A 15340-nucleotide genomic window follows, 5' to 3' on the forward strand; every position below is an offset into this window, starting at 1 on the left:
TTGGTTCGACTGCGTTGCCGGCTCACAGCGACAAGGCTTCTCTTTCACAGGCAAGAATGTAAACAACACCGGCAGTGTGGGCCTTCCTTTATGATCCTTTCTCAGCGACAGCGGTGCCAAAGACACGCCTGCGCAGTGTATCAATAACGCCTTTGACGGCAGAATCAAAGACCGTCTATGCGCAACACAGAAGGCCCCTTTTTTATGAGCACCAAAGCGAGTCTGGGCCGGTATGCAAATCCGCTGCGGTATCGTCGGCCCCCCTCACTCTGAGCTACAGGAGGGTCATTCACGGTATGCCGGTGTGGAGGGTCGAATGTGGTGCAGGTTCAGTTTGTTACATTTTTTAAAAATAATGCAATCAATAAAATATAATTAAAGGGAATTAAAATTTAAAACTAAATTCAACTCCAAAATGAAATGGAATGAACTGAAATGATCTCTGGTTCATTTTCAGTCTGAAACACACGACCATCCCAGCTCAATAAAATAAACATCTTGCATAGCGTTAGCATAATCAGGCGGTCTTTGCAAGTTACCTGCGCTGGCGCTCCTCTGCACTTGAACGTAGGAACGTAGCGTGATGTCCGCCGAGCCGCCGGACTCCAGAGGGATGGGGTGCGCGTGGAAGTGTCTCAGCATGTCCGACACCGTGTGGAACCACAAATGGTGGACGTGGCACTGCCCGTTGTCGTTGACCGACAAACGCAGATGCTGTTTAGAGCAAGCACAAAACAGATGGCAGAGTTCGCTCGGGTCAGTCAACATTTCAATAGTGTTCATTTTGTCTGACATTTTGAAATTTAGTCTCAGTTTTAGTCCAATTTTAGTCACGCTTGTTAGTTTTATCACAGTGACTCAACCTCATCCCATTTTTATTTCGTCCATTTTTAGTCGACTATGAATCAAGCATTTTAGTCTTTGTTTTAGTCCAAGAAAACATCATTTTAGTCAACAAAACTGTCAATGTTTTAGTTGAGTTCTAGTCAGGACAACCATTTTTACCTTGTATATTTTCTTTGTCCGCAGATTATATTGATCTTTTTTTGGATCTAAAACTATTTCACATCAATTTTTTTGATGAAAAACGACTTGACACACAATTACAGTGGCTACTATAGATCCATGCTATGAGCTAGCAAGTTAGCCAGCATTAGTTAGCAGTCACATTAACATTATTGTTGGAACCTTATAGCCATTGGATTAATTTTAAATTATAACTATAATTTACTTTTTTTTTAACCTTTCACTGTGAATCCTAAAACTAACAAAAAAACCTAAAACTAAAATTCAAAATAATTTTGGTGAAGGAGGGGTATTCCGTTTTCATTCAGGAAAATGCACTGTATAAATACAGGATATATATCCATGAATTCCTTCTTAATCGACACCTCTGGGCTTAATGTGTGGTGGCAAATTTGTCAAATTTTTTCCAGTTTTTTCAAATTTTTTCGACCCAACTTTTAGTTAGCAGGTTGATCCGATTTTGGACCCAGATTGGGTTGTCTCTGACCCGACACTTTTACGAGTGCAGTGAACAAAAACGAACAAAACTAAAATTAAAAATATGTTTTCATAAACCAAATCAATGAAGACGGTTGTCATCATTTCCTCACCTTGGCTTTGCCTTGGAAGTTGAAGGTGAGCACGTACTCGCCGGGCCGTGTCTCACTTTGGCGGATCACAAACAGGCCGTGGCTCCTGGCCCCGCCCGCCAGCACCAGCTGGGCCGCACGGACGCGCGACAGCGTGCCGTGGAACCACGGGTAACCCGCCAGGCTGGCGTCGCCCTCACAGTCCTTCGAGCTATCGCCGCCACCTGAGCAACCTGTAAACACCATTTTGATTATTGTTATTTATTGATCCCGCTTTGAGGCTGACTTTACGGACAGAAGAACAAGCTTGAAATTCTATGAATCATTTTTTTTTATCAGTTGGCAATAAAAAAAAAAAAAAAATTAACACACAATGATTTTGTTTTTTTTTTAATCTAAAATTTGCACCATACTGTATGGATGTTCCTCTGCCACGTCCCCCAAAAGAGACACTACATACATTATCTTTTTTTTTTTTTTTTTTTTTTTTTTTTTTTTTTTTTTTTTTTTTTTACATGAGAATAATCCTATTCAAGGAAAAAAAAAGCCATTAGAACAGTTTAAATATACTTTAATAATTAAATGTAAATGTAAGTATAATTTATGTTTGATGCTTTGACATTACATTTACTGAAGTACATATCTGTTACAAGTTTTAGAAGAATGCGATTTATCGTATTTAATTATCGAAAATTGCGTGATTAATTAGTTCTAAAAGAATTACCTTACTTTTTTTCTCCCCTTGTTTAATTTTTGATGACCACATAAAAATGTAAACAATGGATGATTGACAGAATGTAGAAGTGTAAAAGTTGTTGCCTGCTGCAGGATTGGAAGCCTGCTGGGCCTCGGGGAACTGTAGGAAGCGCTCTAAAGGCACGTGAGACGGATGCTGGGTGAAGGGCGCTTCCCTGCAACGCCCTGCAGGTGCGCTGTAATGCTCTGCCGCTGCTGCACACACTCTCTCCGGAGCTCGGTACACACCTAAAAAAAAAAAAGTCAGTTTCCAGCCGTTGGGAGACATTTAAGGATGGAACCACCAATGCTTGAACTTGAAGCAATGGTAGTTATGACAAAAGCGGCCAGCTGGTGGCAGCAGAGTATAAGAGATCAACCAGGGCCATGTTGCAACAACCACTTTTCCCAAATGTTCTAAACAGATTTGTGAATAATGATGTAACATATATTCTAATGAAAACTGCTGCAAAACGGAAACAGATAAAAATACATTTTTTTTCCTGATGAAAGAAGAGACTCTTATCTTTCCTTTGATAGGTTCCATGTTTTTATAGCAATAGAACACAATATTCTGTGGGCCTTGCAATATCAGTCAAAATCCAGTAAATCAGCAGGGAGCAAAAGGGAATTGCTTCAGGGAAAATGGCTGCTAGTCAGAGTTAAACATAGAAGGGCCAAAACATTCCTAACGAAAATTAAAGTGCACTTAAAAAAAAAAAAAAAACTAGCCACCAGAGGGTGCTAGAATTGCACAAATGGAACTCAACCTGACCTTTTTTTTTTATCAGATGTGTTGCTTTTAAATATCATGTACATGACGACGATGGTATTGTGGCAGTTTTAATATCACGATATTGCCCTTACGTACGTACAGATGTGGACGTGACAAGAAGGCGGCGGCGGCGGCGGCGGCGGTGGGGCTCACCCTCGGAGAGCAGCTCGCAGCTGCAGGAGGCCACCATGGAGCAGTCTTTGGACGAGGCCTGACCGTGAGGACATGACGCCAGCTCGATGTCGTCGCCGCTGTCCCTGCACGACGAGTACAAACAGAACCGCGTCCAAAATAAAGTCGCTGTTGACGTCCAGACCAACAAGGAGGAATGTCAGTCATTGCCATGCGTTTGAGGTGGGCGGATCGATCCAAATATCGATACCAAGTCAGTCTCGATATCAGATCGATACTGTCATTAAAATATCAATCTAGAAGTTTCGTGTCAGCTGCGCTTTGATCAAACAGATAACAGGCATGTCACACTAGTGCGTTTCCATTGTGTGCCATCACGACTTAGTATCTCATCTTTGTTTGTAGATTGCATCAACACATACAGAATTATACTTGAAAAATATGTTTTTTGGTATGTTTTATATTTGTTGTTGCATGATAATCTTTAACATCTTGTTTATTTAGGTTGAAAAACTGATGAAGGCAGCATTTTTAGTTCATTTTTGTGTTTGTAGTTTCTGAACAGTATATGATCAAGTGTTTGTTTAAATTTCTTTTTAGATGATCACTTTGTGCACTTTTTTTAAGAACGTTAAAAAAAAAGATTTTGTCATGCTTGTAATTAGGGGTGAGAGGAAAAGAATCGATATTGCAATATATTGTTACGCTCTCTGTTGCAATAAATTATCAATACACTGACGGTAGATATCGATGTAATGTGTTCAGTTGTGCAGTGTTATGTTATAAATGTTTATGCACTTTCATTTTTCTCACTTTACAATGTTTACAGTTATAAGGCTAAGAGGCAGTGAGGCACTATGCAGAACTTTGTACATTGTACAAAGTTTTGGCATTGAATAAATGCATAATTAGACATTTTCCTTTTTATGGGCATTTGTTGGCTTTTTCAGTCACATATCGTGATATATTGCAATTTTTTTTTGACAATATATCAAAAATTGTAGATCGTGTATCGTGATATCGATATCGTGAGCCAAATATCGTCACAGTATCGAATCGTGGTTAACCCGTATCGTCCCACCCCTACTTGTAATGTTTCTGGTATTTTCTATATATCAATTAACTTTGTCCTAATTTTGTACAATACAGTAAAATACTTAAAGGTTTAAATTTGATTGAGAATAAACAATCAAACGATACAGCTACCTTATTATGTGTTAATTACACAGTATAATTTTCAAAAAGTATTGATATCAGTGATAGTGGCCATGTATTTACTTGGTATCAGATCGATACCAAAATTTGCAGTATCGCACACCGCTACCGTGCGTGTGTGAGTTTGTCCATGTGTGTGTCAAGGAAGCCTGTCAAAACGTGCGCTAATTGGATGATTAATGGCTGTATGCACGTTTGGGCCCTCCTTCTAACGTCCCACACCGCCTCCTTTCGTTTGGTTTGCTGGCTTTCCTCCCTCGGCGGCAAATATTTATGTGAAGGTTTACCCGGGGTCGATGCAGTCCTGGATGTCAGCGACCCAGGAGTTTTTCTGCAGCGAGTCGATGGTTTCCAGGATATATTCGCCCCCGTTCTCCACCTACAGAGTCACCACATACAGAACAAAAAAAATAAAAAATAAACGTCTCTTTGATAGGAATACATTTTACATTCTAATAACCAAGTCACTCAAATGAGCTCAAATTTGATGTGCAAAAGGTTTAATTGAGTCTAAGTTTGATGCTTGTTTGTTTCACTATTTTCCAAGTTACATTATAATTCGTTATCAGTTGGCCACACTATATCAGGCTTTGCAGATTTAGTTTGTTGCGTCTTTCGGCTTGCCAAAAACATTGTCACTCCGTGTCCCTTTTTCTCAACAAGCCGAGGAAGACAACTTGTGGCCATTTAGTTGCATCTCTGAACAAAAGCAGCTGAAAAGATTTCTGATGATGTCATCGGATCAGGAAAATTCGAGTGAAGAATGACCTTGACTAGCAATGAAAAGGCATCATGTGTTAACCAAGGTTATTTTAGTGAACTAAAAGTAACAAAAAAAAAAATCAAAAATTAAATTCAACAAACAATTTGGTTAACGAAATAAAATAAAAATGATGTTTAAAAACAAAAATCAACTGAAACTACATTTTATGTTTAGAAAACTAACTAAAACTAACTCTAATGATAGCAAAAAATGTCTTTTGGTATTTAATGCATGAGACTTTGGGGCTATTTTTCAAATGTGATTTTAAGTAGATTCATTTTGATATTAATAATAAGGACGTTTGAATGTGTCACACAGAAGTGACGTCATCTAGCAGAAGGCAATAAAAACGCACCTTCAGATGACATCGCTTCCATGGTGTTTTTTTGTGTTTGTTTGTTTATTTTTTAATATTGCGCACAATGAAAAAACTAATACTGAAACTAACAAACTAAACTAACATTCCGCCTAATGAATTTTGCTTGCACATATTTCTAATGATCGTAATTTTTGGGCCGAAAAATGTCGTGGTGCCGCTTGCTCAGTTCTTACCTTCAAGACAAAAGTGTTGTCTTTGTCCGGCATCTCCAGCGGCATGGTGGTCCTCACCTCCACAATGGCCGTCAAGGGGATGCTCACCTTCGCTTTTGAACACTGAACACATGACAAGAGGAAATGACATTAAGTGACAAGGTGAGATGGGGATGAACATGTGTGAGGGTGGCCACTGGCCAGCAATATACAGTTAGGGATGTAACGATAACGTCAATATGGAGATATTGCGATATTAAAACTGCCGCAACATGTCGTCGTCGTCAGGTCACGATATTAAAAGCCGCACATCTGTTCAAAAAGTCAGGTTGATTTCCATTTGTGCAATTCTAGCACCCTCTGGTGGCTAATTTTTTAGTGCAGTTTAATTTTCACAAGGCATGTTTTAACCCTTCAATGTTTCAAATCCACACTAATGGTCAGATGAAGGGGAACGTAATTTGCTTACTCAATATGTGCTTGCATTAGCAAGTAAGTGCCTCAATTGTGTGTGTGTGTGTTTTTTCAGTATGAGCTCATTTTTTCACAATATTGTGATAATTATCTTATTGTGACCTTCATATCGTGATAATATCGTATCGTGATGTATGGATATCGTTACATCCCTATATACAGTACAGGGTTTGTTGGACTTATAGTCTATTATCCATCCAGCCATCCATCCATTTTATGAACGTCGCGGGGGGTGCTGGAGCCTATTGCAGCTGGCTTCGGGCAGTAGGTGGGGTACACCCTGAACTGGTTGCCAGCCAATCACAGGTCACACAGAGATGAACAAGCATCCACACACAAAAGCACACCTATCTATTTTTTGAAATAAGGGATGATTTTCAGATGAGTATCGGGTGCTTGCATATCGCAGTGAAATAATTATAAGTTTCTGTGCTGCAATAAAAAGGTTCCTAATTAGCAGTTTCATTTTGTCTCAACATACTAGCACCCAAAAAAAGACCACTGTTCATGCAATTACGAAGGGTTAAAATAACTCTTTTACCGTCCAACACCATACTTAGCGTTAAAATCGGTATTCAAACATAACCATTAGACAACCTGTGTCTGCTTGTATGGCTAGCAAGCCTCAAAATGCTCAAGCCTCATCCATGATAATTAAGGGCCCAAATGAGTCATGCAGAATCGAGCCACAAGCCCCCCCCCCCCTTCTGAGAAGCACTCCAACGCAGCACGGGGAGGGCCAATTTTTCACGCCATCGGTGGACTATAACCGACACAAAACAGGAAGTTGACACACCATGTGATCAAAGCAAAGAGCCTGGCCCGCATTTGCCCTCTGCCGAGGATAATCTGAACACACCCTAAGGGTGCCTTTCCAAGTGTGTGTGTGTGTGGGGGTGTGTGCGTGTGTGCGAGGAGACCGATGGTCTGGTCGAGGCTTATCAGCTGATCTGTCTGGAGTAACAGCGTTCTCATCTTGATCCTGGACGCTGTCCACACCCACAATTCCTGCCTGTCAAGACAACACTTCTCCCATCAGTTGCTTCCGCCAAGCCTGTGTTGGCGGGCAAGAGATGGTGAATACCCCCTCCGATCCCATGTAACCACCGTGTCTATACATGTGGCACCTCAAAGACATTTGCAGTAACACTTTTTCGAATGTACAGTACATTCTTACTTTGAGGGTAAACAGATAGGAACCGAAGATGCACTGAATAATCAAACAAATCAGTAAAGCTTTGCTGTATCTATCCAGCTATGTGTAGCTAGGCCTATTTAGCTACCGATTTACTGTTCTTCCCCTCCACCCCCCAACTAATTACCAAAGACTAAAACAGGACATTTTTGCTTAAAGTTTTGTAAACATCAAATGTAGGTTTTTTTTGTTTTGTTTTTTTAAAGCATTCTAATTTTTATTTTATTTTGTTAATGGCAGGGTCTTCATTTTTCACTCAGGAAAATGCACTATATAAATACAGGATGTATACCCATGAACTCCTCAATCTACACCTCTGGGCTTCTATTAATGTGTGGTGGTGATTTCTTTCCTCTGCCTACAAGAATACCCCCCCCCCCCCCTTTGCAGAAATAGTAGTTACTACACAAACGGCCAGCAGGTGGCAGCAGAGCAAAGGAGATCAACCATGTTTTCATGTTGAAAAAAAGCTCAATTACAATTTTAAATAGATTTGTAAAAATTGACAAAACTTAGCTATATTCTAATGCTAATTGCTGCAAAACTGAAACTGAAAGAAATGTCAAATTCCAGTAAAGGGATTGCTTCTGTGAAAATGGCTGGGAGCGGATGAGTTAAATAACTGAAACTAATAAAAACTAACAGAACCACCCTGATGAAAACTAATCAAAACTAACTAAATCTAAAAAACAAAACTCAAAACAAAATCTAACTCAAAATCTAACGAAAACTAACTCAAATGAAAAAAATGTCCCAAACTCTAATAACCCTGGGCAGAGGCGTGGGCGTGTTGTGTGGTCAGAGGGCCTCTGCTGTGTCATCATGCAGCAGCCAGGAAGGAGATTCGACGGCGCTGGTCACTCGACTCATCCGACACCGCTGAGTCCGCACTCGCTCGGATGATGCGAACAAGACAGCGGTCCTCCAAATTGCGGAAGTGCTCCTTCGACATGTCGACGTGAATCGAATCGTAACATGTGAGAGAGCTGAGGAACAACAATTGCATGCATGTTCCCCTCTGCTGATGACTCATATGACTATTTTGGTTCTTCCTCCTCTTGTCAGCGTTTGTTTGCCCAAGATGAGGAAGCGATCCATTTCGATTTTCTGCAACAGCAGTGGGAAATTTTGGCAATGTGACAGTTTCACTATTTCCACCTCCACATCGTTTCCCACGACCCTTTTCCAGCCACCTGTGCCACCTTCACCCCATGTTCCCAGCCGGGGAGGATTTACTTTACACGCATTCAGCTTGCACCACCACGCGACCTTTTTAAGGTCACGGGCAACGATGTGGAAATCCCACATTGGACAAATGCGAAGGGCAATTCTTCAGTGCTAATCTTATAAACAGAAAAAAAAACAAGGCGTCCAATTACCTCTTCTATTCTTTCCTCGCCCTGCTGGGAGAACTAGAATACTGTATGTTTATTATAAGAGCAGAAGCAAAATGAAACATGGGCTAAGTTAAAAAAAAAGAAAGAAAAAAAAAGAAAAAAAAAAAAGAAGAAGAAGTACTGGGAACCCGTCATTCATAACTATAAATAATTCTTTAGTGCCACATGAAATTTCAAATTTCCTGAATTTCTTAAGGTGAAGCAAACCAGATTAAGCAATTTTTAGCTGTTTATAGTACTCATAATTAATGACTCACATCAAGACCTATTAGTAGCTAATACAAACACTCCCAAAAATGCTGTTGTTGATTATTGAAACTGAGCAGACACAACATTAGGAACACCAGCACAACCATATGGGACTAATTTCTTCCTCCTTCCATGCAGCAACAATTATTATTGTGGTGGTAATTTGAAGTAGGTGTTTATCATGTCTTGGACCGCGAATGTAACTAAACTAAAAAAAAACAATATGATTGTCTTTGTTAAAGGGGCCATATGAGGGAAAACGTACTTAATTGCTTGCATTGAAATGCCTATTTCTGAAAATGTATTTGTGACAGAAATCTGAATTTTGTTGGATTGTTTTGAATGTATTATCATATCATACCCTCATCGCCTTTGAGTGTCACACCTCTGCTATCATGTTATAGCCAAAAGGTAAGCAGAGCTGCAGAGAGAGAGCGCGCGAGCGAGATGATAGATGGATAAATGGATAGATATCTAGCTAGCTAGCTACAGTAACGATAGAAAGATGTCTAGCTAGCTAGCTAACTAGCTACAGTAGCGATAGATAGATAGACAGACAGACATGTGACATGTCACCTTAGGTGGGACGTAGAACTCCAGCAGGAACCTGTCGACGCCCTCGTCCCTCTTGCTCTTCCTCAGAAGCAGGCGGCACTTCTGCCACTGCGCAGCGCCCACGCAGTTGGTGTCGTCGGCCACCATGTACCTGAGCGCCCCTTCCCTCTGGATCTCCAGCATCTCGGCCTTGTGGCCCTGGCAGCCTCGTGGCAAGCGCAGCTTTTGCGACCACTTCTCTCCTCCCCCGGTCACCTCGCCTCCAGCGGCTCCTCCCCCGCCAGTCCCGTTGGACTTCCTGGCGGCGGCGGAGGGTGCGTCCGGCGGCTCCGGGGAAGCGCGGCGATGCCACATCTCCTTGACGCCGTCCACCACGCACAGGCTCATGTTCCTCAGCGAGAAGCCCTTCTTGAAGCGAGCTTTGGGCTGGCTCGCTGACACGTCCTCCGAACTGCGCGACTGACCCAAGGCGGACACCTTGTGGGTGGAATATAATACTTTGATTATCTTAAACAAAGCATTTAACAAATTCATGCCAATTAATCTACAACAATTATTTAGAGTAATATAATTTGAGAGGATATGGAGACTTTATAATACCCAAATTCAGAATAAATAAGTCAGTATGTGGCGTGAAACATTGGAACAGTCAATCCCAAAATATTTCCAGATTTAAAATGTTATATAAAAACATGGTTTGGTGACAATACGTTAGAGAAAGGGCCTTGAATGTATGAATACTTGGTGCAAATGTGTCCTTGCCGTTACTACTGTTGGTATTGTCTACTACTAAAGTTGATATGTATTAGGGCTGCACAATATATCGAAAAATATCAATATTGCGATATTAGCCCATGCAATATGCATATCACAAAGACATTCAATAAGTTTCATATGTAATTTTATATTTTTATCTGAATTTGTCCAATCAGCCACTAACTAATTTGTGCACCACCATTCAATATTTTACCATTACCGTTGGTATGAACCATAAGAATGTGATATTTATTACCTATGGTAACATCACCATTAATAGCAATTAACAATTCAGTTCATGGTATGCCATGATATTGTGTATATATTGATAAAATTGTTTAAGATAGAAATACGGTAACTTGCAGGAAGTACTGTATATTTGTGTTTTATAAATCAGAAATGGGGTTGGGATGAAATAAGTTTCCTTCTCCCCACTCCCTTTCAGGCAAAATCAGAATTTTTCCTCTTTTTTTCTGTTCATATTAGAACTACAGTATGAATTGTTGCACCTGTGTTCAACTGTATGTTATTGCCTGAAATAAATAAAAATGATGATGATGATGACCTTGTGGGCGGGCTGAGGGCCGCGCGAGCCGGTCGTGGTGCCGCCGCCGCCGCCGCCGCCGCCTTCGATCCCGCCCCCGCTGTCCATGCTGTCCAGGGATTCGCTGGACGCGTCCTTGCGTCCGTGGTAAAGCTCGCGGCTGTAGGACGACGGGCAGCCCTGGATCCCCAAGAAGGGAACGATGGCGTACTTGGGCGTGACGTCCGAGCCGCCGTCCTCCCCCGGCGAGGACGCCCGCTTCTCCCGGGCCTGGCTCAGAGCGGCCGAGAAACACTCCAGGAAGTGTCGGGCAAAGTGCTGCGAGAAGCTGGCGTCGGCGCCCGGCGAGTCGTAACACGGGTTCTCCGACAGGAAGCGCCGGAACTTGTCGGCGAAGTCGGCGGCGGAGGCTCGGGCGTGCAGTTGGCAAAACTCGCGCCAGTCAGGAAGCGGGCATGAGGAGGAGGAAGAGGAGAGCTCCGGGCTACCGGGCGCCGCCGCTCCGTTCATCACTGGGCCATGCCAACCCGCTCACGAGACGCTGGAGGGGACAAGAGAATGATGGTGTCAGGTTCACTAATCTATATATATGAATAGATAGCCGATAGGCCAAGACTTTGGAGGTGGCGAGGCCGCCATATTGCTCCTCCTAAGAAGCATTTCTCGCCATACCATCCTATATATTTAGAGTATCCAAAATTGGAGAACATTTGAGACAGTATTTCTTATTTATGGTATTTTAAATGTATTAAACGTAAACAAGAGGACTTCAGACGTTTTACAATTTGCCTTAAATACATGTATAAATTATATGCTTCATGATGTTTCGTACAGGAGGAAACTTGTGTATTTTTTATTAAAGAATTATAACTGCCTACGAGCTGTATATATCTCATCTGTACATATACCTTATATTTCATACAGTAGTCTGCTGGTAAGGTGGGAGGAGCAAGATGGCCGCCCTTTGACTTCAATGGCTTGTACTGGCGTGTATGGGCTATCCAGTTATATATACAGGTCATATATATATATATATACTGGGTCAGGTTCTATTCTGAAAAGACAACTACGCACAAAGGTCACATTGTAATAATTTGAGACATTTTCTAATTTGGAAATGAGTCGAACAAGTACCTGCCAGATCCACTAGGCCAGCATCGACTGAAATTCAAACCGAATTTGCTTCTCCTTCCTAACCGGGCTCTGAATCAGTGGCGGTTGGTGTCGGTGGATCTCACTGTGCTTCATCTATCCTTCCTTGCTTGCTTTGTTTTTTCCTCTGATCTCTTGGGATCTCCCTAATCTGTTGGAATTTGGGGGTTTCTGGGCTTGGTGAAGGATTCTGGTTTTGTGGCCCGGTTTAGACAAGTGAGGTCACGTATAACATTGTCAATAAATGTTTAAAGGTTAACTTACACTTTAAATTAAGTGCAACTCCTTGTGTTGATAGTAAATCCCCGTCTTACACTGTCATGAATCATCAACAAATGTCCAATTTCATACTGGATCTGATTCACAAGAAAACAGTGCTGCTTTGACTTGTTGCTGCATGTCATCCCATCCGCCCTTCATTTCCTGTTATTGTTCTGCGATTGCCGTTTAATAAGATCAAATCGAGGGGGACGGAAACAGGAGGAAATGGCGTGATCAAAAGGGAAATATCCAGCGCCTGGCACCGCCGTGAGCTTGCCCAGCTCGACTTTTCCGTGCCAAGCGATCGGATTATGCCGACGGTCTGCTCGCGGGTTCTATCCGAGAACTTTTGAAGGACTGTTTGTGCCAGATTTGAAAGGGGGTGTATCACATGACAGCGTCACATGACAGATTAGCAGAAACAACATTTGACAAAATCATATCATTTTTGTCTCATTGTTGTTCAGGAACTAAAATGTCTATATAGATTTTAGTCCAGTTTTTATTAAGTGAAGTAAATTTTCGTCTCGTCTTCATCAGTCGACGAAAATGCGTACTGATTTAGTCCCAGTTATTGTTTATTAATGAAGCTTTTAGTCCAGTCTGGTCTAGTTTTAGTCAAGTAAAAAAAACTGTGTTGACGAAACTATTTTTGTTTTGTTTTCCTTGACAAAATTAACACTAGTTGTGTTTCAAGGAAGTCGTCAATAGTGTTAATTTCGTCAACAAAAACTAAACAAAAATAATTTCGTACACATTTTTCACCAGACTAAAACTAGACTAGACTAAAACCCTCATTAAAAATCAATAACTGGGACTAAATCAGTATGCATTTTCCTCAACTAAAGACGAAACGAAAATGTACTTCACTTTATAAAAACTGGACTAAACTCTATGGACATTTTACTTCATGAACGAAATTAAACGAGACAAGTATGTGATTTTGTAAAATCTTGTCTCTGCTAATTTGTCACGTCTGTGATACTGTCATGTGACACACATTGACACACTCCCTTTCAAATCTGCAGCTAGAAAGTGCAACATGCACAAACACAAGGGACAGACAGGAAGTGGATTTAAATAAGTAAATTATAGTTATAATTTAACATGAATCCAATGGCTATAACATTCCAAAAATAATGTTCATGCGACCGCTAACTAATGCTGGCTAACTTACTAGCTGATAACATGGAGCCATAGTAGCCATTGTAATTGTGTGTTAAGTTGTTATTCATCAAAAAGATGAGAGAAATTTTATGTGACATAGTTTTAGATCTGAAATGTTCAACACAATCTGCTGACAAAAAAAATATATACAGGGATAAAATTGTCCCGATGAAAACTAGACTAAAATGTTAACAATTTTTGTTGACTAAAACTAGATGAAAAAAAAATTATTGGACGAAAATAAAGACTAGAATGCTAGATATATAGTCGACTAAAAAGGGACTAAATAAAAACGGGATGGGGTTGACTAACTGTGATGAAAAACTAACAAGTGTGACTGAAATTGGACTAAAACTAAATTTAAAAATGGCGGATAAAAATAACACTAGTCGTCAAGGAGGCTCTCGGACACCGCGCCGTTCAAGATGAGACGGTCACTGAGGCGGTATGGCCTCAATTTGAATCACATATTTTTTCCCTATTTTTGCTCCCGAGTGATTCAAGGACTGTGATCAACAGCAGTTCACTATCACCCAAAATAATGTATAAAATTCAGCACAAATTCAAACTAAACGCTACTCAACTGTCACAAGAACAGACTCGGCAGTGTACTTTGAAAAACAGGCGTGCTGCGATAAGGACACATCTGCGGAGAAGCACTGCGCTGGAACACACATGTTGATCCCATTATTTATTTCTGTGAAGCATGAACTTAAAAGGATGTCAAGACGGAAGTGGGCAGGCCCCGGCCCCGGCCCGGCGACACACATGCACACACACAAAGAGATGGCAAACATTCCACACGTGGTCGAAGGCTTTTCGTACGACATACGACACGCACGTGCGGACATTGCTGGAATTTCCTGGGAAAGCGGCTTGATTGTTAATCCGTCTTTTTTTTGTCAACAATTAGTGCCTCCACTGGAATTAACGATAGCATACTAAGAGTGAAGTAAGTGTAAAGGGAAAATAAATCATCTAAAAATGGTGAAATGTTCATACAACTATGATGCAATCATGAAAACTATTAGCTGTAGTGATTTAGTGTTGAGAAATTTCACAATTTTCTGGATTTAATTGTTGAAAGACACTATTAGGGGATGTGATGATTTAGGGCCCAACCGATGATTAATCAGCCGCCGATTATAATCAGCCGATTATTGGTCTTCAAACATCAGCCAAAACAATCAGCCAATTTGGCCAAATGGCCGATTATTTCCCCCTTAAACGCTATAGAAGAAAACCGAAGTTTCCAACGCTGTGAAAGTGCCCTTAATTCACCATTTTGCTTTGGTAGCATTAGCAACTAGCAATTGCTTAGAATATGTTATTCTGGTTATTCTGTTGTCCCTAAGCGTCCTTTAAGTTTTTTAATGACACCGCAGTTGCAGTTAACTGTAAAACTAAACACATAACGTTAAGAATTACATCCACTGTATATTTAAATACAAAACATGCTTCGTTTTTAAAACATCACTAGCCTAGTGCTAACAGAAAGTTACCAAATGCTAACCGGAAGTTAGCATTGACTTCAGGAGTATTTTTCCTTCAAATAACGAAGATCCACACACAAACCCTGTGGGAACACATACCCATAGATAAGATAACACTACGCAAAGGCATACATTCTTCGCAATGTGTAAAAAAACCCCAAGTTATTTTAATAGAATTCAATCACAACTTTCTTCTGCACTCACTTCAAGTGTGTAAGCCATGGATATATGGCCACCATATTATATATATTGTAGCGATAATTGGGTCGTCTTTTGGACGAATTAATAATCTGGACGTTACAGAGGTAAATTGTATTTACCTCAATAACCTCTGGGGCACCACGTTTGTTT

General features: G+C 40.8%; 1 protein-coding gene across 1 annotated transcript in view; it reads right to left on the reverse strand.

Annotated features, from left to right (window-relative positions):
- Positions 1–15340, reverse strand: part of sh2b2 (SH2B adaptor protein 2) — a 42795-nt gene that overhangs the window by 5511 nt on the left and 21944 nt on the right. The window contains exons 2-9 of the mRNA XM_077541535.1: positions 10938–11457; positions 9638–10093; positions 5768–5869; positions 4740–4831; positions 3259–3362; positions 2415–2579; positions 1617–1828; positions 540–714 (exon numbers count right to left, since the gene is read on the reverse strand). Coding sequence (XP_077397661.1) covers positions 540–714; positions 1617–1828; positions 2415–2579; positions 3259–3362; positions 4740–4831; positions 5768–5869; positions 9638–10093; positions 10938–11426 — 1795 coding nt within the window. The 5' untranslated portion in view covers positions 11427–11457. The remainder of the gene's footprint in view (positions 1–539; positions 715–1616; positions 1829–2414; positions 2580–3258; positions 3363–4739; positions 4832–5767; positions 5870–9637; positions 10094–10937; positions 11458–15340) is intronic.

This window comes from Festucalex cinctus, chromosome 13, assembly GCF_051991245.1.
Source record: "Festucalex cinctus isolate MCC-2025b chromosome 13, RoL_Fcin_1.0, whole genome shotgun sequence".
Classification (NCBI taxonomy): Eukaryota; Metazoa; Chordata; class Actinopteri; order Syngnathiformes; family Syngnathidae; genus Festucalex; species Festucalex cinctus.